Consider the following 20,124-nt stretch of genomic DNA (forward strand, 5'->3'; position numbering starts at 1 on the left):
AATTTAATCCATTTTACTCACAACTCCCATCGGAAACAAGCTGCTCGTATGGAACTCAAGCTTTTCAACTTTTTGTGGGACATGAATTCTCCTTGCAACGGCCCAGCACGGACTCGATTGCCAATAGGTGAGTGTAAAGAATCCGTTTTTGATATGTATATGTGTAAGACTATGGGGCCCGAGAAGTATGTTCGTGTGGAGCAATATTCTCCTTGGATCAACCGAGAAGGTGACATTGAACGGACTCGTCACATCATTTACGAATTCAATTATCCAAACTTTCCTTCTTTCGGGGATGGGACTTGGGCAAAGAATTATATGAGTGTCGACCAAAAGCATGTAATTGACAGCCTTAGAAAGAGATTCAACAGGCCCATTCGCTCAGAACTTGAAACTGTTCAATATCGTTGCATTGCATCCAAGTTGATCATTTCCTACGACACCTCATTCGAATTATATTATGCACACCTCAGTCATTGGGTACAGTCAAAGAATGGAGATTGTTGGATTGAAAGTTTTTGATTTCATTCATCATTGCTAGGACATCCTTTCCGTTTCTTGTGTGACATTGTTGCAGTTACTCTCCCAGCGAAGGCATTGGTGTCTGTATCTTTGGAAGTTTGCTTCTTCCTGTTCTCCTTGTCATTTTCTTGGATCTTTTGAATCATCATGTTCAAATTATCACGATCCGTAATTATGGTTGGGTCCACTAAAGAAGCATCATACCATTGATACAATTCCTTTTGTGGTTTGACATGACTTGCATCCCAAGAATAAAGCTTTTTTAAACGTTTTTCATGCCAATATGTTTCTCCTGTTTTTTCCTTCAAGTCAATTGCGACTAATACCTTTCGCCATTGCCACAATAGCAATTGTTTGGTTGGGTGTATTTGAGTACGACCTCCTCCATTGTTAATAATTCGATTAAACACTGCATGGTGAAATAAATGAGACCGTTCGAATCCCTGATTACTCAAAATCGAGAGTGATAATTTTTCTTTGAAAAGAGAGCTCATTATTGAGGGTACATGAATTATAAAATGGAAATAATGAGCTTTAATTCCTTGAGTCCATATTGAAAAACACGCAACTAAGAATTGCATTATCAGTTTGTCCAATTCCACAATCTTATTTGCTGTCAATACATTGTCATTATTTTCGTTATCTTGATGCATTTCAATAATAATGATAATATTTCGCAACAATTTCAGAATTTGTAAATATTTTTGTTTGGTGCTTGGTTCAATATTATCAACAACTTTCTCAATATTTTGTAAAATAGTGTTACAATGATCTCCCGACAGCATACATGACTTGATTGATGATCGTGCTGAGGTTTGAGAAATTCCATAATTCGATACTCGTTCGTGGAACTCTTTCCAATTAAATGTTTCCAATCCATGTAATGTTTGTATATTTTTCTGAATCTCATATTTGTAAGTTGTTGATGCCATATAACCAATAACATTTTCTACTAGCCTCTGTTTGATATGAAGAGCACATAGTATTGTTTGTGGTGGAGAAAAAGGTAACTGGCCGTCAAGAGAGTCGCGTGGAGTTGATGCAAAATCTACAATAGTTTGAGCCATACAATAGGGACATAAATCAAATGAGAACGTCATGCCTACATTATGCATGTCTGAAACATAAAAAAGACAAACTTGATGCTTCCCAAAATATTGTTTTTGCAAAACACGCTCAATCTCATCGTGAAGCGTTCCAATTGTTTCTTTGATACTTTCTTTTGTTTCCTTCATCTGAAATAACCCAATATAAAACACAGAATAAACAGCCTGCGATGGAAATACATCTCTTAAATTGAGTGGAACCAATGCAACTGCAACTTGTTTAACTCCATTAATTTCTCTACCATCTACCCCAATTTTAAAAAATATTTTCTTGGGTAATTTTTTCCCTAATGACATACATAGCTTCAGAATATAAAATATGGCTTGATCTAAGTCTATAATATATCCAATGTAGTTTGAACTTGGACATCGTAATTTGAAAGTTTTCTCAACTTGTTCATTTAGTGATTGTTTCGATGTTGTCATCTCTTTCCTTGTCGGGAGTAATGTCATTAAATTGACTTCTTTTCGAAGTTATGATATGTAACATCAGAAATCAAGTTATTATCTCGCCAATATTGCACAATAGTTACATCTTTCTTTTCAATTAGATATTCTTTCAGTTTTTGATAACGATGGCTGTATCTAATATTTTGCTCTAATTCTTGGATTACTGTTTTAATACCTTCATCAGTTTGAAGATAACATTCCAGCCATGCATGTACATCATGTCCTAAATTACCTAACATTTTCTCAAATATAGACACTATTTCTTTTGCTCGATCTTTCGCTCCACGGTTGTAATTGTCTTGATTTGATTGAATACCAGGGTATTTGTGAGGACATGCTTGGACTTTTTGGTGTTTACAACAAGCACATTCCCAATATTTCAATTCTACTTGTTGATCATTATCAGATTGTGCTTGAGAATGGTTGAATGAGTCACATGTATTGGATTGTAAAGCGGTATCAGTTGTATAACAATTTTTCCATTGTTCAATATTATATTGTTGAGAGCAAATTGGTTGTGTTGGGAATTGTTGAGGCTGTGATTGCTGTTGAGGCTTGAAATAGTTCCAAAGTGCAAATTGGGACAAATATGTCTCACAAGTCTGGTCTGCCAAAATGAATGGTTCGACATACTTAAGCCCAGAATATTGTATACAATTGAGAAGCGTTCCATTGATCGTTCCACTGTTGAGAAAGGTTAGGATTAGTGTTTGCTTTTTCCATGCTATCTACTGTTTGAGAGTAATCTTGTGAGGTTGTATTAAGTTCATGTTGCTGACTTGCATCATTAATTATATCAGAAGCTTCTACTATAATATTATTTTCATAAATATCATCATCATTTTCATTAGAGTTCTCGTCAACAAAATAGGATGCAGCATCAGCAACCAATTGATTGAAAGCTTCATCTTGGTCCTCGACTTGAGGCTGATTGAAAATTTCTTCCATTGAATTATCAAATAATTCATCGTCATCCATACGTGTATCATAGTGATCACTGTTGTGATTGGGATGCGTTTGGAACAGGTGTTGAATTAATAAATCATGATGATCTTTCTTCGACAACTTTAACAGAGTTCCAATAACGGCTGCCAAGCTTAACAAAATTGCGGACTTTTTTACCTTTGGAAACCCAATCTCTTGCTGTTGGCAATTATTGATCGTGATGTGTTTGCCATAGCTTCTTTCGATAATATTGCAGATTTTTTGATTTTTCTCCTTTTTAAAGAACGATCCAACAATTTCATCGGCAGAATAATATTGATCGCCTTCGTATTGATAGGTATGTAAAGAATGAAGTGCAGGAAGGTGTTCTTGAATCTCTAAAGTTTTACCCATCACGATGAATTTTAATAATTTTTAATATATAAATGATGATGAACTCTACACGAATTCTAGGAAGCCAATTTTTGTAATATTGTCAACAACATGGCTGTAATATAACAATTCCGAAGTGTGATTCAAAAAGGAAATTACATGACGTGTTTTCGTTTTAGTTGAAGCATAAACTACAGTTTGATCAGGTAGTTAACATTACCCATTTTTTTGTCGAGTATGAAATCTTAATACTCGAAGCCCGGAAGTTTGTTTCGCTGGCAGTTTTGCTATGATCATGATCCTATGGATATCCGTTATGGATGACGATACCTTGGGATCAAACATGTCCTTTTCACATTTTTGAGCAAAATGCATTCATTTCGAGACCGCTGCGACTCTTCATCCCTCAAAGCGAATAAACTTCAATGGCTCGTCATAACTCTTGCCGAGATCAGCTCTAACACCTATCAATGGTTAATGTAGAATATTTGGTAATGTATGGAAATTCAACATAATTAGCATGGTGCTAAAGCTCAACATTACATTGTATCAAGCTTGTTCTTGGAAGGGCAAGTTTGGTAAATTGTACAATGCTCAATTTGATATCGCTTTTCAAAAATAACATGTTGGTAACATGGTTCCGTTGTATTGTTCGTTACAGAGAGTGGCCTTATGAATGGCCAGATTACGCATGAATTCAATTTTGATGTGAACAACATAAAATTGGAAAACATACTAACACACAATACTAATGCATGTTTTGAAAGAGCCACTCGATATATAAAGGTTATGCACAGACCATATTGAGCTGTTTCAATCTTGTTCTGCGGCATGTGGCTCTTGAACTTGATCTGTGATGTGCTTAGGGTGAGCCGTTTTGTGTTGGTGACTGTAGTTACTTTCAGTACTTTCCTCGTTGTGATGATCGAAGGAAGAGGTTGAATAATGATTATCAAATACATGCTGATGTGAGGAAGTATTTGAGGCGTCACTGATCTTTCTTACTGCATGTATGGTTTCATGATGACCATGATGATAAAACGCGCTCGTATCATGAATTTCTTTTTTTCTCCTGTGACATATTCCACAGAAAGCATTCGCAAATAGAGTATTGTAGAATTGCTTGATGCAGAACCAATCTGAAAGGAAATAAAATCGATTGCAATACGAGAGTAAAATAAAAAAGTGTGTAATGACCCATGGATAAACTGTCATAAATCGATCTCCAATATTATTAAATGTAAATAAAAAATAGGGATATGAAACTATAAAATAGATCGTGTAGAATGTGAAGTAGAGATAGGTGAGACTTTCAAAAATTAAATATTTTGTGAACTATAATTACAAAACATGACGCTCATGAAACAAAGAGTCTGACCGTCACACACTACTTACTTTGAATTGAAAAAATCGAATCTCCTTATTCTCCCTTAACACTCTAAAATAGACCTTAATACCATAAATGACTAGTAATGGGAAAATAGTAATAAAGTAAAGAAATAGAACCACCATCATGATATATCTTGCAAGTAGGACTCTTGAGTACCCTGTTACAAATATCACAGTCAATATGTATCCAATGAATAAAAATAGGGTACACATGAAAACGAACAGACTCAAAATTTTGATATTGTTACTTGTGTTAGTGCTGGTGTTGTGCGTGATAGAGTCCTTATTCTCCATTGTTCTCAATACAACAAGCCACTGAAATACAATTGGTATCAATCCCATCAATGAAAGAATGCAGTCGATACTGATCAGCACCAATCTTGCATCGTAGGGCAATATGGATATCAAGCTAATGAATCCAAGCAACAAGTTGCATATAGAGATTAAGGTTGCAATAATTCTGAAATCAGATATTGATTTGATTATGGAGATTAATGCTTGCTTCAGACGACTAATCTTTGTTTTCTTACTATACACCTTTTCGCTCACGAGAGAAACGTGTGACAAGTTGTCATCAGTTTCATGCTTGTCATGAGTGCTGTAGTATAGTGCTCGTGAATGGCTTTGTAAACCAGTTTCTTCATTGGGAGAAGAGGGAATGGGATCTGTATGTTGAGGATTTGGTTGAGGTGGTGATGATGATGATGTATTGGCTGTATGGGATTGTGATGGATCCGAATGAAGATGTGAATTCAAGAGAAGAGAGTCTGACAAGGATGAAAGTCCTCTTGATCGAGTTCGAATTCGATTGCCATAGGACTTCTTGACGACATATTTTCGAATATTCGAAGAGTCCAGTCTGAACGAGGTTTCCATGGCTGGAGGATGGCCACTAGTGTTGTCACTGCCATGTGCATCTGCACTATGTTCATCGATGCTACAATTCGAATCGTCTGTGAGAGAGTCTGTGTTGTTATGAAGGGCAGCCTGGTGGTCATAATCCGTTTCTGTTTCCTGATTATGAAAGCATTGTTTTCGTCTTGCAAGCTCTTTAGCAAGTTTAAGCTTTTGACTACTATGCCATCCCATGACATGCTTAAATTCGAGAGGTAGCAACACCATCAGTATAATGACAATCAATTCAATAATATATAGAGTAATAAAGATTGATCGAATTCCGTTTTGAAAATCATTGAGATGTGGTTGGATGAGTTTCTTGCCGTGGTGGTAAATGGATCGAAACACGGCCATGATGATCGTGATGATGGTAGGAAGAATACAGAGACAAGATCGTGATGATGCTTCCTCATGCCGATGTTGCTGTTGGAGGAAAGGGAAAGTTATTTTTTTTGTAACATCAAGCTCGCGAAGAAATTTCGCGTTGTGGGCTGAAAGTTGATGATCTTGAAGGAATGATATTATTCAGAGGAGCTTGTTGATCCTCAATGATTTCCAAATTCAATTCTGTTGGCATGTGAGTACGCTTTCCAAATCCTTTGTCATGATGCACAAAAGAAAATACTCGCGTGAGACAATGATGAAATCCCGTTTTCTACTATCATGAACATTATGTTTAATTCACACAATACAACTAGGGTTGAAATGGGTATTGATTCTCAAACACATCAATATCTTCAGAATGCGCCAACAGAGGATCAAAAAATCCATCTCCATAATAAGGTTGATTCATATTGGATCCCATTGGATGATTATTTGAGGTTGCATTTAATCCCATTGCATGTTGTGTCGATGACGAGTAATAATAGGATGGGTGATTTTGTGGCAAACCCAGAAAACTATGTGGTGACATGTATGGCACATGATGATGTTGTGGTTGTGGTTGTTGGAAGGATCCAGAACTCGTCGTCGTTGCAGAACTCGAACAAGATGAAGAACCTCCTCCTGTTGTGTTCGTTCCTTGGCTCGTTGGTGTTAAAGCTTTTGGTCCTCCATGATTATTATTCGTCGTCATGGTCGGTGAAGGATGTTGATTTTGCATGGAACTAATTTCAGCCAACAGTAATTCCAAATCAGATAAAGATTCCACATTGGCCTCTCGTAATTTTCGTTCTAAATATTGAGTGCCGTCACGAGGTGAAGCGGAATGAGTGGCCGTTCCTTCAAATGCATCCTCTATTCGATTATTAAATTTCAATAAAAAGTCTCTCATTTCATTGTAAAACGTTCCCACTCGATTCATCTTCTTTTCTTGAGCTGTATTGAAAACTCCAGAATCATAGAAGGAGGAAGAATGGAAGGATGATGACAATGGTTGATTCATTAAATGACTTGCTCCAAAAAGTTGTGAAATTTGTTCCGAATACTCGTGATTCCTTCGACTCAGAAATTCTTCGAGTTCTTTGGTGTGTGGAGCGACGTATCGATAGCGTTTGCTTAATACTTGGAGAGCTCTTAAATCTTTGGCAACCACAGCATAGTAATCAATTAATTCATTCTCGTGATATTGTTTCACAATATTTGGAATGGTAATTCGTTCTTTTTTGATAATGACAGGTCGTAAATTTTCTCTCTCTCCACGATCGATCATTTTACAAATTTCCAAATTCGTTCTCACTGCCACCAAAATGAAAGATATTAAGTAAGGACTCACAAAAACGAATAATTCATCTTCAGTAATTTTGCTAATGGCCAATGCTGAGCTTTCCAATAATTGAATATGCTCTGGATTATTTTCTGTAGCACATGCAATGTTACATCCAGCCAACAATAAGAATAAAATTCTCAATCCATTCATGAGTAATAAATAATTCAAATGATGAATCTTCACAGAGAATTCTGACTTGAATGTGGGTTTCACGGAATAGTGCAGCAATGAGACAAATACTTCAAAAGTTTTCAACATTTCATCAATATCGTCTCGTGAAATGTGTTGACGTTTGAAAAATTCTTTGAGTTTGGGTGGCAATGAGGAACCTAATAAATCGAGAGAAATCTTTTCAAACGTTGCAATATCTGGAACTGGATGAGTTTCACAAGAAATTAATTCGACCACCATTTGTTGAACTCGAAGATTTGAAATGCTTAATGAAATTCCGTGAGCGTGTGACTCTACAAATGGAGATTCTGTTGTGACCACAGTGACCATGTTTTTTTGTTTCCAATTTGCAATGAATTGATCTGTGAGATGAAGATATCCTCTTGCTTTGGAGGGCTTTCCAATAGTAGCATTAAATAATGCAATGATACTGTACGTAACAGCCGCGAATGGATTGTCAAAGTCATCAAAATAATGCATGATGATATTTCGCGACTTGTTAAAAGATTCCTCTGTTACGTAAATTTCAAAGTGAATACAACACGAAAGGTTAAATGATAAATCGTTATCATAAAAAATAATCCTTCTACTTACCTGCAAGATCTGCAAATCCAAAAACCATTTCTACCGATCCCTGAATGGCCAGCATTAATGCCAACACATCTCTTCTTCTTAATAATTCTTGTGAACCTGTCAGTAATAATTTTGTTAAATCTTCTTGTCGAATGGGTGGACTTCCATTACATACAATCAAACAATAGGCTTCAATGGTATTTTGTTTGATTGATTGAATTGCTATTCGTGCACTTTCGTCTAGATCTTGAGTAGCTGAATTGAATATAGAAATGACATCGATGGATTTCTTTGAGATATTTTCAGAGGCGTTATTCGTTGTGTTGGCATTTGACGTGTTGGCAGTTAAATTCATCAAACCAGCTTTTTTAAAGACTGGTTCTTTATATTCGCAATGAATTCCCTTTGTTGAACATCGAGTACAAGTGGGTAGTTTTTTGTCTAAATGGGCAGATAGTATAAAGATTTACAAATTTGGAAAGAGTTATCATATTTCAGAAAAAAGTTGTTGAACTGCATGAGATCATGAATTTTGTGAACATTGAGCAACAAATTGAAATCCATAAAATATTGTTGCATGAAAAAAACTTACCATACCACATCGTTTGTGAACTTTTCTACAAGCTAAACATGCAATAGGATGAGTGAGAGGAGCATTGGTCGTTGTTGTTGTGGACTGTTGTGCACCAGTTCCCGAATTATCTTCGCTTGGTTTTTGCTGCTGAGTGTCAGATGTCAAACTGCCATTCGATGGCACGACATTTTTCGAACCAGAACCAACAGTGGTGAAGCACCCACAAGCGTAGAATTGGAATTTGTATTAAATTGATTCGAAGAACTTGTCACACTGTTCATTCCCAATAGTGCGCTCGCATTAGTATTATTCATGATCGTATTTAAAAGATAGTTATTCGTTGGATTCGCCAACGACGAATTTGCATACACATTGTTCATCATGGCGTTTCCAAGTTCATTGGTGTTGGCAGTTGACAAGTGATGTTGTTGTTGGGAGGTCATGACATTGAACGTGTGATTATTGTTACTACCACCATTTGTCGTTGTCGTAGATGATGATGAAGGCAACACAACATTTGGTTGATTTCGAACAAGTAAAGAATTCAACTCTCCATTCCGCATCAACAATTCCAATAAATTTAAAGTTTCCTGATTCGACAGCATGGTTGAAATGGTTGGATTTTGATCCATTGTAGAGTTGCGATTAATTTCCATTGAAGTTATAGGAATGGTTGTGTTCGGAGGAGGATGAGAAGAAGTAAATGAAACATTTTGAAAAGATGATGAATTTCCAGAAGACGGAATGGAATGATTGATATTCGTTGTTGTTGCAGGAATATTGGAATGATTGGAAGTCGACGATCGAAAGGCTGATGATGATGAAGGAAGATGATTCATTTTTTGATGTTGAAAAGAATCGGTGCTTGACGGGACAACTTGTCAGAACCAACGGTCAATAAGAGAGAGATAATGCGGGTGTGGAATTGGAAATGGTCAACGAATCGTGTGGACGGTGGCACAATGAAAAAGTGAATTTGTTTTTTTTGTGAAAAAATGCTCGAGAAAATTTGGAAAGAGATGGTTTTGAGAATTAGTTGCTAGTTACTGCATTCATTTCTAATTGTGGAAAGTTGAAGAATGAAAAAAAGATTTTGATAGCGAATCGTATTGAATGGATTTGTTTGAATCAACACGAGTGAGAATGAGATGGTGTGTCATGGAATTATCTCACAACACATTGGAAGGTCCACAAGACGAGTGATGGAAGGGTCATTGTTAAATCAAGTTAAAAAGAACGATCATGAGAATGTGAAACGTCCCAAAGTCTTTGACTTTACGTAATACGTTCGTCATTGTGGGGAAATGCAAAGTTGTAGATTCAAAAATTAAACATTACGTATTTATATTTCAAAATGATTTTTCAAATTCTTGAGAGCTCATTCAAACATCATTGGTACTGCTTGTGGTTTGCAATGTATCATCTTCAGATTTGAGGTGATCCTTGAAGTGACCTTACGTCGAATTCCAAAGAAATTTTCACTCTCAAATCGTCATTCCATACTTTTCAAACCAAATTATTACCTCATGAACTTTTTGTGCTCTATGTGATACTTGTCGTAATATATATTTTGGATGTTGTTGTCCACTAGCAAAAATACATCTATTGTTCTTGATACTGAGCCAATTTCTTCTCCAATAAGGCTTTTACTTTCTTTTCAGTATCAGATTCTCCCGATGGATAGAATTGATATAATCGTGCTTCTCCGATCATGTATTCATCCAATGGCATAATGACAGCACCAGTTGGAATCAAGTAAATCACCACATTTCCATAAGTTTCAATGGGTGAAAGGACGACTTGATAACCAGCTTTTCTGCACCGATCCACCAAGCCAGAGATTTTCGAGCTCGAGTGAACCGGTGGGCTTCCTCAGCATGCAGTGAGTCCGTAACATAACAGAACGGTTGGTTTTTCTGCAATGGATGGTTGGGCTTTGTGACTTTTGAACATTTTTTCTATCTAATGTTTAGTGGAGTTTGGATGGTTCAATGATGAAAACCGAACGAAGGAGAGATGCGGTCTGAAAATGGGCTTTATGTAACGCCGGTTTTTAATTTCGCCGATGTTTTTTGGAATGAGAACGACACAACTAATTTTCTACTGTCATATGCCATGAAAATGTTGATCTTCACCATTCATTTGCCAAACTCAGTGGGATCTGTTTACGCGTTTAGTTATTCATTCTGAATGCACCTAAATTCTGTAACTCCATGCATAACGAAATGAAGATGGAATCGGTATTCAAAGCAGTGGAATCTATTTCACTTCTTCGTTTTCTGATTTGTAACAACTTGGACGCAATATGTTGTTCATAAGCTGCTCATCATTAAGGGAATTCCTTTTCCAAAAAAGCTTAATATTCCACACTTACCATTTGAATCTTTCAGATATTTTCTCAACATGTACATTCTTAATTCGCATCGCTCTCCTTGAACTGTTGACCTGTAAGGTATTGTTTGTTTGTAAAAACATAGAAACATGTTTGAAACCTTTTGATACACATTCTCACATAACAGGACCTCGTTTTGGCCACAATGTTCCAACAACACTTCACAAACAGCTACTGTGTCTCCAAAGCAAGAAAAACATATCCTAGAGATTGTGGATCCAGTGAAACCTAAATCTATCAAACCTGATGCAAGGACCACCTTAAAGAAAAGATTGATATTGGAACAGTGATATTCTTTTTTCACCATCTCGATCTTATTCTCTACAATCTCCTTGATCTCTAAAGCTGCAGCTGTTGCTTTTGTTTCATGATTTTCCACCGGAGCAGTTGCATCATTCCACAACCCGTAAATTTTTAATCCGTTTTTTACAGACACCTCGAACACAAATCCTTCGTTGTATTGAACGGAAGAGGTCACTTCAGTGAGGATTTTGCTTAAAATTTGACTAAATGTCACATTTCCCACTATCTTTTGTAATTCCGTAAAATCGTTCAAATCCAGTACTACAATGCTCATAACTTGTCTTTTCACTGTTAACAATTCTGACTCCGAGTCATTGTTACCAAGAAAATATTTCACAACATGATCTGGAATGAATAGAGAAAAATATAAAAGTGCTTTTCTAAACGTCTCAACGGATAATTCCATTTGTTTTACATCTCGGAAAAGAGACGTTGCTTCAACTCCAACTGATCTTGTTCGGTCCAAACGTAAAATATTTGTCATTTTCTAAATGAAGTGTGTGATGGTTAAAATACAGTATTCTAAGGTAATTAATACTAACTTTTCCCAGTCGCTGCAAAGGATGTGTGATTGTTTTCAAAACAATCAACAACAGTACAACAGAAAGGCTTAATATCAAAATTAACATCACCCATGTCGTAACTCTGGTATTGACACTCGATATCAAAAATTGAACATGTTCAGTTAATATAATTAGTTTCACAACGATATTATTGGTTGGGACAAAGCTAATCGAGTAATAGTAAAAACCAATCATGCCTTTTCTTGTGTGTAGCTGAGTTACTTTTCCTTGTGAAGCAATATATAGTTCTTCCTCTTGCATTATACTGAAAATGGTTTGAAACAGTGTGTCATTATTGAAATCCAAGGGAAACGACTGAATGTTTGTAATGAAGGAACAAAGGAGGGAAACTTGCTTAGCTTTAAACATGCACCCCAAATATGATTCTTGTCATCTAGGACAATAATAGAGTGAGGTGTTTCTTTTGGCAACAAATTTGTCAAGTATTCATTCAAATCAGCAAGCCCATACTCCAAAGCTGCAACCCCAACAAACGCTCCGTTTTTAGGTTCTCGTATCAATAAGGAGACGAACGTGGAGAGATTACCGTTGTTGGGAGATTGAATAATATTACTCCAAATTGAATACTTTTGACCTAAGGGCAAGTGTATTTCATGAGTGGATGAGGAAAAGTTTAAAGATTTGGTAATCAATTGAAACCATTCCGCGTTTGTGACGTTCTTTAGATAAAAATCCTTGTGTTGACTTTCGCTTGAAATAATGATTCCTTCATCAGTTACTTTGTACATTAAATGAGAGGAGCGACATGTAGGAGCATAGGAAAGAGTAAGGGTGGCGTTAGGTCCATAACAAGGTACCATCACAACCGAGTTTCCTTGCTTTCGTTTTTCAAATACTGATACGCGATTTAATTTGTCTGCAAAATACATGTTCGTAATTTGAGAGTCCAAGACCCGTGCTACAGCCATGAGCCTGGCCCACGTGGTGTGGCATGTTGAATCAAGGCCAAATGCAAGAAAGTGGTTGTGAAAGGTTGTCGTCACTGCTTCCGAAGGTGACATGAATTGAGTGAGAGCGTTCAACACCTTCTCGTAGGCCTGCCCGTGAGCTGACTCTTCTGCATTTATGGTGATCTTTATGAAACAGTCATGATCGTCTTTTCTAAAACCTGATCACAACTTACCAATGTACCTTCACTGCTCAGAACTATAAACACAGTTCCAACGCTGATGAAGAATTGTAGAAGAAAAAAAACAACAAGAACGTTCATTATGGTCACCAAAGAGGATATTCGTGGTAACGGATGGCAAGCTCTTGATGCATAATTTTTCACCGGAGATAGAACCGTTTTCATTAAGCAATTGCAGTCTGGGTATGCTTTATGACGTTGATGATAAGGCTTGTTTTTTTCCTTAGTGTCGGACAAGGACGAAGATGAAGGAAGTTGATAGGATGCTTCAGCTTGCGAGCGGTTGTGTTGAACGAGTGAATGGAATGGATGATCATCGGAAGGGCTGTGTTGCTGCATGTGAGTTGTGGAGGGATTTTTTAGATTTTGACCAAAAAGTTTGCCAATTCTTCCTAAATAGTTCGTCATTTGTTACCGTGAAGGAAGGAAGGGAAGGAACGCTTCTAAATACCCCACATGATTCACCATACCCATAACTACTAGTATCTCAATTACTGCAAGTACCTGACTTCTCTCGATCTCTGTTTCTTGAGCTGAAAATTGGTCCAGTGAGTTCCATCACCTATCAAACCAAAAAAATTCGGCAAAGGACAGCCTGCATCATACCTATCAGGCTAAAGCCACGAGTTGATCTGCACTGACACATTATTCTTTGAGATCATCTCATCATCATCAACCACGATTCATCAACACCATGTTATCCTCGGCTTCCTCTTCCCGACCATTATCCATGACACCCTCGGCCAGCAAAGGCTCATCATCACTGCGATCCCATAACAACAACAACAACAAAAAACAACCCTTTTCCAATGTTTTTACGTTCTTTGATCATTCAAGACTTGATGGCTGGCAAAAGAAGAGCAAACAATATTATCATCCACAAGTATCACCTCTTCTTCTTCCACCGGGTGTAACTCCGTATGGAGTTTCATCATTGAATGGCAACCTATCGACAGGAGGATCATCCTCGAACAATAGCAACAAGAGCAAGAATTCTCTCGGTGGCACACAACCTTTGAATAATAATTTAATTTTGAACTCACCTCTCCTTCAGAATACTCCACTTGCCACTCTCTATACAAGTACCACAGCTATGGACTCTCAGCGATTGGACAAGACCAACATTTCAAGTGTTGCAGCAAGTAAGAATATTCTCTTCTTTTCAGATGATCACGGAAATATCCATACCATTGATACTCATAAAAAAGAGCATACGTGTGTTGTGGGTGTCTTCTCGAAAGCTGTCTTTTCGATTCGAGTGGTCACTCCAAAGAGCGGATCTGAATATAAGGGTGGATCGAGTGGAAAGCAATCAAGCAGTGCAGGTCAACATGAAGAACAAAAAGTTAAAAGCAACTATCTCATTGCCATTGGAAGCGACTACAACATGTCCATTCTTCAGACTCTGGTTGCCTCCACAGAGAACAATGACGATGGTGCTCACAACAATAATGCAAGCTCACAACAAAATGGAAACACATCATCAAGTGCTTTGAAAGATCTTACCATCCAGGAAGATGTAAAAATTAAAGTATTCGAATGGAAGGGAGCTTTCAAAATTTCTGATCTATTGACCATTCCAAAAGCCGAAATTACTCTTCCAAGATATGACAAGGAGGACAAACTCATTAATTCCATTGATCAATTTGAAGTTACCAGCGATTTGAAATATCTTGCAATTCCGAGAGGAAAATATGTTTACTTGTACAATGATGTTGGAAAGAGAAATACGAGTTCAAATCAATCGGGTGTTGTATCTGCATCAAAAACCTCAACTCAAACAGGATTCTTTAGTTTTACTTCGTCGAGTGACAGACGAGCACCGAGCATTCAAGCACTGCCATCGAACAGTCAAATTAATTCCCTCGGCTTCCTTTCAAATCAGGACAAACAAGGAAATTGGGTACTCTATGCCACTGATAAGAATGATGTATATAGATGGGATTTAGCTCGTTCTTTGGGATCAGGCTTTGTAAAAATCCCCTTCTCATCTTCATCACTTGTGTCGACAACAGCAAGTAATGCGTCAAACTCTGCTCAAGACTCCACATCAAACACAGGAGCCAATTTTGTTGGAAATTCTGATCCCATTGAATTTGGTTGTGCCTGTATTTCAAATCCATTTTATGCTTCATCGTTTTTAGAACATCAAGAGGCCAAGTATAATTCACAACGTTCGCTGCAAAATCAAAACCTTCTCTATGACACAACAATTGGAAAATATCATTCGGCATTTATTGTGTTGAAAGGTGATGAAATTCATGCTTTCAAATACAATCACAATCCAAATATTATAGTTTCCTCGAGCACTAGTTCTGGTGACAGTTCATCAAATGCCAATGATAAACTTGTAAAGCTTCCTCCATCACATACCACTCATCACAATCATAACATTATTCGTAGGAAATTATTCTGGTATCAAAATTATTTGGGCATGGTCCGAGTTGAAAATCATTCACCATTACCAATTTATGGCAACAATGTAACCAATAAGAAGGGAAATGTCATTCTCAACATGTATGACATTAATAATGCATACATTACATATGATTTCCGTACTCAAAATCTTCATATGGCAAACAATGTTCCACAAAATGGTGTTGCAAATCAACAGGGAAGTAATACGGTATCATCCATTGAGAAGAATAGAAAATATCAATTTATTGATGTGGTTCCAGTGTATCAACAAGGTGTTGATACTGGTACTATTTTCCTCATTGTCAAGAGAGAAGGTCCAATGGGTAAAGAGAGCGGAAGTGAAAATTACATTTATCAACTCAAAGAGAAACCTCCTCAAAGCAAATTAGAATTACTCATCAAGAAGTATCAATATCGTTATGCAATTGAACTCGCAAAAACAATTCAACAACTCGACTATGACGCCTTCAACTCTGAAACTCGTCGTAAATATGGTGACTATTTATTTCCCAAGGAAGATATCAACAAGCTGTTCGTCAATATATGCAAACCATTCCTTTGGTAGAACCTTCATATGTCATTAGAAAATTCCTTGACTCACAAAAGAATGCCTATCTGATTCAATATTTGTTAAAGCTTCATATAGAGCGAAAGAACAATCGTGATCACACAACACTGTTACTGAATTGTTTTATGAGATTGGATGATTTGAGTGAGGAACAAATACAACTCATGACTAATCCATCAGGTCTCAACATGTCCAACATGTCTTCTAAAGACAAAGATATGATAGGAATGGACATGTTACTGGATGATGATGATGGTCAAGAAGATGCAGAAATAGCTGAGGAAGAGTCCGAAGTGCAACTAATGAATCGATTTATGGAACTTGTAGAGATGAGAGACAAGTCAAAAATTTTTGAAGAATTTATTCATCCAAGGAATAGCAAACTATTGAACTATGATGTTGAAACTGCAATTAAAGTTCTCAGAGAGAATGGTTTCAGAGATGAAGCACTTAAACTCGCAGAAAGTAATGCTCCCCTATTTGCCAATAATCCAGAAAAACAGAAAATACTTAATGACTGGATTATTAGAATTTACATTGAAGACTTTGCAAAATGGAATGAAAATCCAAAATTACCAGAGCACAAATTGAATTACAAGAAGGCTCTCCGACACATTGAATCTCTCAACTTGGAGCAAGCAAAGGAATTTATGCGAAAATATGGAAGAAAATTGGTTGCTAACATTCCAGAGAGAGCAACCAACTTTTTGATCAGAATGTGTACCAACTATAGAGCAATTCCATCCAAGAAACAAGTCACGGGAGTAATTCCTCAAATATTTGAAGTTGCAGATAATATTGATGATAAGAGAAGAATATTCTTGACACAATCAGCATGTGAGGAGCTTCATATTACGGATCCTGATCTATTGAACATTTCGGTGAGCTCTTCATCTACGCAATTCGACCAGTCACCAGAGGATTACATTTTCTGTTACTCTGCCGATAAGGATCACACACAAAATCAATACTGGTTGATGGTTTTATTGGAGGTTGTCACCAGTTACCACAAAGATGTTCATTTCAATATGGACAAAGTGGTATACAATACTTTACTTGAACTTTATCTTTATTTCTGGTCCAAAGACAATACTGTAAATAATAGAAATATGGCCAGCGCTGATATCGATCATACTCCTGAGGAAGGTTTCAACATTACTAATGGTCAATATTATGAATATAAGGGAAGCCTTGATTCCAACACTCCAACTCCAACTTCACCTGCAGGACAAGGCGGCACTACATCCTCAGTGGATACTCCTAACAGTTTATTACTTCCAAAAATTGATGATGGAAACGATCATTACAAAGTATATCCTGTTCACTCCTCTGACATGACCACATCCTATAGACTTAAAATTATGGACATTTTATCCCAGAGATCTCACGGTGATGATAGCAAACCAAAATATGATCGGGAACATGCACTTGTACTTGTTCAATCTGCAAAATTCAGAGAAGGAATTTTATATCTGTACCAAGTTCTTGGTCTTCATTATGACATTATTCAGTATCATATGGATAAGGATGGAGTTGATCCTGATAGAAAATTCCAAGATATTCTTTCTCGATGTAGAGAGAAGGAATGTAAAGATGATCGAAATGTTTGGATACAAGCACTTTCATTTTATGCCAAAGGCCCTGGAAGTGAAGAACCAAATTCTGAGAAATATCTAACTTCTCTGTTAGAAGAAATCAAGGACAATGATGTCATACCACCTCTAATGGTTGTAGATATATTGTGTCAAAACAGCAAGATCAAACTCTCCACTATCAAACAATATCTTCAAAGTAAGCTGAAATCTGAACAAGAAAGTATCAAAGATCAAACATCCACCATTCGAGAGTTACAAAAAGAAACTCAAAAATTGAATTATGAAGTTGAGGAGTTAAGGACAAGTGCCAAAATTTTCCAACTCACCCAATGTTCACTCTGTAACTCTCAATTGGATTTACCTGCAGTTCACTTTATGTGTATGCACAGTTATCATCAACGATGTCTCGAGAAGGATGAATGCCCAAAGTGTGCCGAAAAGAACAAGTCTTATTTGAATGAAATGGAAGTTTTGAAACGAGCAAAGGAAGCTGGTGGACGATATGGTGCCTCAGGTGGCACTCTTAGCAAACAAGAACAACGTGATAATTTCTTCAAACGTCTTGCAACGAATGGTTTCAGTGTAGTTGCCAGAGAATTTGGTATGGGTACAATTAATAGTAGTTTGGCAAGTTTTGGAGGAGAGTTGAATCCTTACGACGATTTTGATGACAAGCTGTAGAATGCATAGTGTCCAGTTGTAAGTGTTGCAAGAAGGTCGAACGATTCCAATAAAAGAGAACAAACAACCAATTCAAAGCACACAGTAAAAAACTGTAATAAGATTTTTGAAAAAATGATTTCGTTCATGACCTCTTCATCATCATCTCTCTCGGAGAGAATAAAAAACGACAGGCAAAGCTTGCTCAATAACCCACTCTCCCTCATGACTCTTCTTCATGATGAATTCAAAACTATTTCTGATAAAGGAAAACAAATTGAAAAATTATTCCATCAAAAATTGCTTGATCCAAAGACCAGCGTTTTCGGAGATGTTTCTCACATGATTCAGTCTGCGAACACGCACGATACGAACAGCAACACTGATGAATCATCTTCCAAGATCATTAATCCAAACGAAATTGATATTGCTGCTAATGACAATGATCAAAATTCGAGCAGTTCAACAGGCTCTAAATCCCCTCTCACTATGATCCAACATTTCGTGGAAGCATGTAGTGGAAGTAAGTACAAACATTTCAATGTATATAGATAAATGTCGTTCACTCAATATCATGTATAATATTAATAACCATAAATGAATGGACACACGAACTTGTGTCAACACCAATATCAGAAGCTTCGGCAGAATTTTTTTCTTCAGAAAACATTTCCTCTATTAAGGACATGACTCAAAAACTATTAAATAGCTTGGATCAATTGAAAGATCACTTGAAAGATGGTGATTCAATGATTCCTAGTGGGTGCCTATTCAGTTTGGTAGCCTGTTGTGTCGCTGCACTATTGAGGGAAGTCGAAAATAATGCGAAAAAAGAATGGAATGCCTTCTACCAAGACGCCAAACAAACCATTCATGAATTTTATACTCAGTTAACGGGTTCAGTCCTAGAAGCCTTTTCAAAATTGAAAGATCTAACTGTTTCAACTTTTAAAGAAATTCAACAAACCATTTTAAAAACCATGGAATGTGCCAAAGGGTTCACAAAAGAAGTGGTTCACGAGACGGAGCAAATTTCAGAGAGACACTTGTTGGGTTTACTCAACATGGGAAACATTTTGAAAGGTTTGAAAGAGAAGAATTTTTTGACCTCACAATTCGAACAACTTCATGAGGAATTTAAACAAGTATTGAAACACTTTTCAACTTCATTTATTACTGGAATGATACAAAACATGTTAGAACCTGTTGTGAAATTTGCACAAAGCGTTGGTGAAATTGTGAAAGAGTTATTGAGCAGTTCATTGAGTGCCATGATTCAACTCTTCGAGAAATTTATTGAATTGGTCAAGTCCACACCTGACCGAGTGAAGAATATTTTTGATTTTTCGCATCAACATTGTGTGGCTGCTTTGTGCTTGAGCAAACCTCAGGAAATGATTGATGCAGCTGTTGACACTGCCGGAAAATTGCTCTCATCCGTACCTCTGGAAAGCATTGTGAATGCATTAAAAACGTTGAAAGAGTCCGTAGAAAAGCAATTTTCAACAGGAAATGTTGTGAGTGAATGGGCTGATCAATTGAAGGAGGTGGCAAGTGAAATTTCCAATGCCATACATGAACAAGACTCTCTCCTCTCGAAATTGGATGCAAATTTAGATGACATTAAGCAGATTGTTTCCGAGATTGAGGAGAAGGGAATGAATACAGTATTGGACAAGGCCGAACATGTCATAGATAAGGTAACGGATGCTCTTCATGTACCTTCCCCAGTTCCTTTAATCAAAAAGTTCTTTTAAATGAAAATTGT

General features: G+C 36.9%; 7 protein-coding genes across 7 annotated transcripts; 2 read left to right on the top strand and 5 right to left on the bottom strand.

Moving 5' to 3' along the window:
- Nucleotides 1-524: 524 nt before the first annotated feature.
- On the bottom strand, nt 525-2,054 carry C9374_002517 (uncharacterized protein; the record flags this gene model as incomplete). Its single annotated transcript, XM_044691944.1, has 1 exon — nt 525-2,054. One exon carries the CDS (start codon nt 2,052-2,054, stop codon nt 525-527), a length of 1,530 nt encoding a protein of 509 aa, XP_044550765.1.
- A 26-nt stretch (nt 2,055-2,080) lies between these two features.
- C9374_002518 (uncharacterized protein) lies at nt 2,081-3,416 on the bottom strand (the record flags this gene model as incomplete). The annotated part of the gene is made up of 2 exons (XM_044691945.1): nt 2,081-2,710; nt 2,811-3,416. 2 exons carry the CDS (start codon nt 3,414-3,416, stop codon nt 2,081-2,083), a joined length of 1,236 nt encoding a protein of 411 aa, XP_044550766.1.
- Nucleotides 3,417-4,208: 792 nt separating this feature from the next.
- On the bottom strand, nt 4,209-6,035 carry C9374_002519 (uncharacterized protein; the record flags this gene model as incomplete). Its single annotated transcript, XM_044691946.1, has 2 exons — nt 4,209-4,730; nt 4,791-6,035. 2 exons carry the CDS (start codon nt 6,033-6,035, stop codon nt 4,209-4,211), a joined length of 1,767 nt encoding a protein of 588 aa, XP_044550767.1.
- Nucleotides 6,036-6,375: 340 nt separating this feature from the next.
- On the bottom strand, nt 6,376-9,546 carry C9374_002520 (uncharacterized protein; the record flags this gene model as incomplete). The annotated part of the gene is made up of 4 exons (XM_044691948.1): nt 6,376-8,072; nt 8,155-8,574; nt 8,731-8,854; nt 8,932-9,546. The coding sequence occupies 4 exons, from the start codon at nt 9,544-9,546 to the stop codon at nt 6,376-6,378; spliced, it is 2,856 nt and encodes a 951-aa protein (XP_044550768.1).
- A 1,334-nt stretch (nt 9,547-10,880) lies between these two features.
- Nucleotides 10,881-13,523, bottom strand: C9374_002521 (uncharacterized protein; the record flags this gene model as incomplete). The annotated part of the gene is made up of 5 exons (XM_044691949.1): nt 10,881-11,026; nt 11,082-11,889; nt 11,945-12,230; nt 12,317-13,059; nt 13,110-13,523. 5 exons carry the CDS (start codon nt 13,521-13,523, stop codon nt 10,881-10,883), a joined length of 2,397 nt encoding a protein of 798 aa, XP_044550769.1.
- Nucleotides 13,524-13,809: 286 nt separating this feature from the next.
- C9374_002522 (uncharacterized protein) lies at nt 13,810-18,377 on the top strand (the record flags this gene model as incomplete). Its single annotated transcript, XM_044691950.1, has 2 exons — nt 13,810-16,064; nt 16,118-18,377. The coding sequence occupies 2 exons, from the start codon at nt 13,810-13,812 to the stop codon at nt 18,375-18,377; spliced, it is 4,515 nt and encodes a 1,504-aa protein (XP_044550770.1).
- Nucleotides 18,378-18,491: 114 nt separating this feature from the next.
- Nucleotides 18,492-20,113, top strand: C9374_002523 (uncharacterized protein; the record flags this gene model as incomplete). Its single annotated transcript, XM_044691951.1, has 2 exons — nt 18,492-18,879; nt 18,993-20,113. The coding sequence occupies 2 exons, from the start codon at nt 18,492-18,494 to the stop codon at nt 20,111-20,113; spliced, it is 1,509 nt and encodes a 502-aa protein (XP_044550771.1).
- Between the last annotated feature and the right edge of the window lie 11 nt (nt 20,114-20,124).

The sequence above is a fragment of the Naegleria lovaniensis genome (genome assembly GCF_003324165.1).
Source record: "Naegleria lovaniensis strain ATCC 30569 chromosome Unknown tig015, whole genome shotgun sequence".
Lineage (NCBI taxonomy): Eukaryota > Heterolobosea > Eutetramitea > Acrasida > Naegleriidae > Naegleria > Naegleria lovaniensis.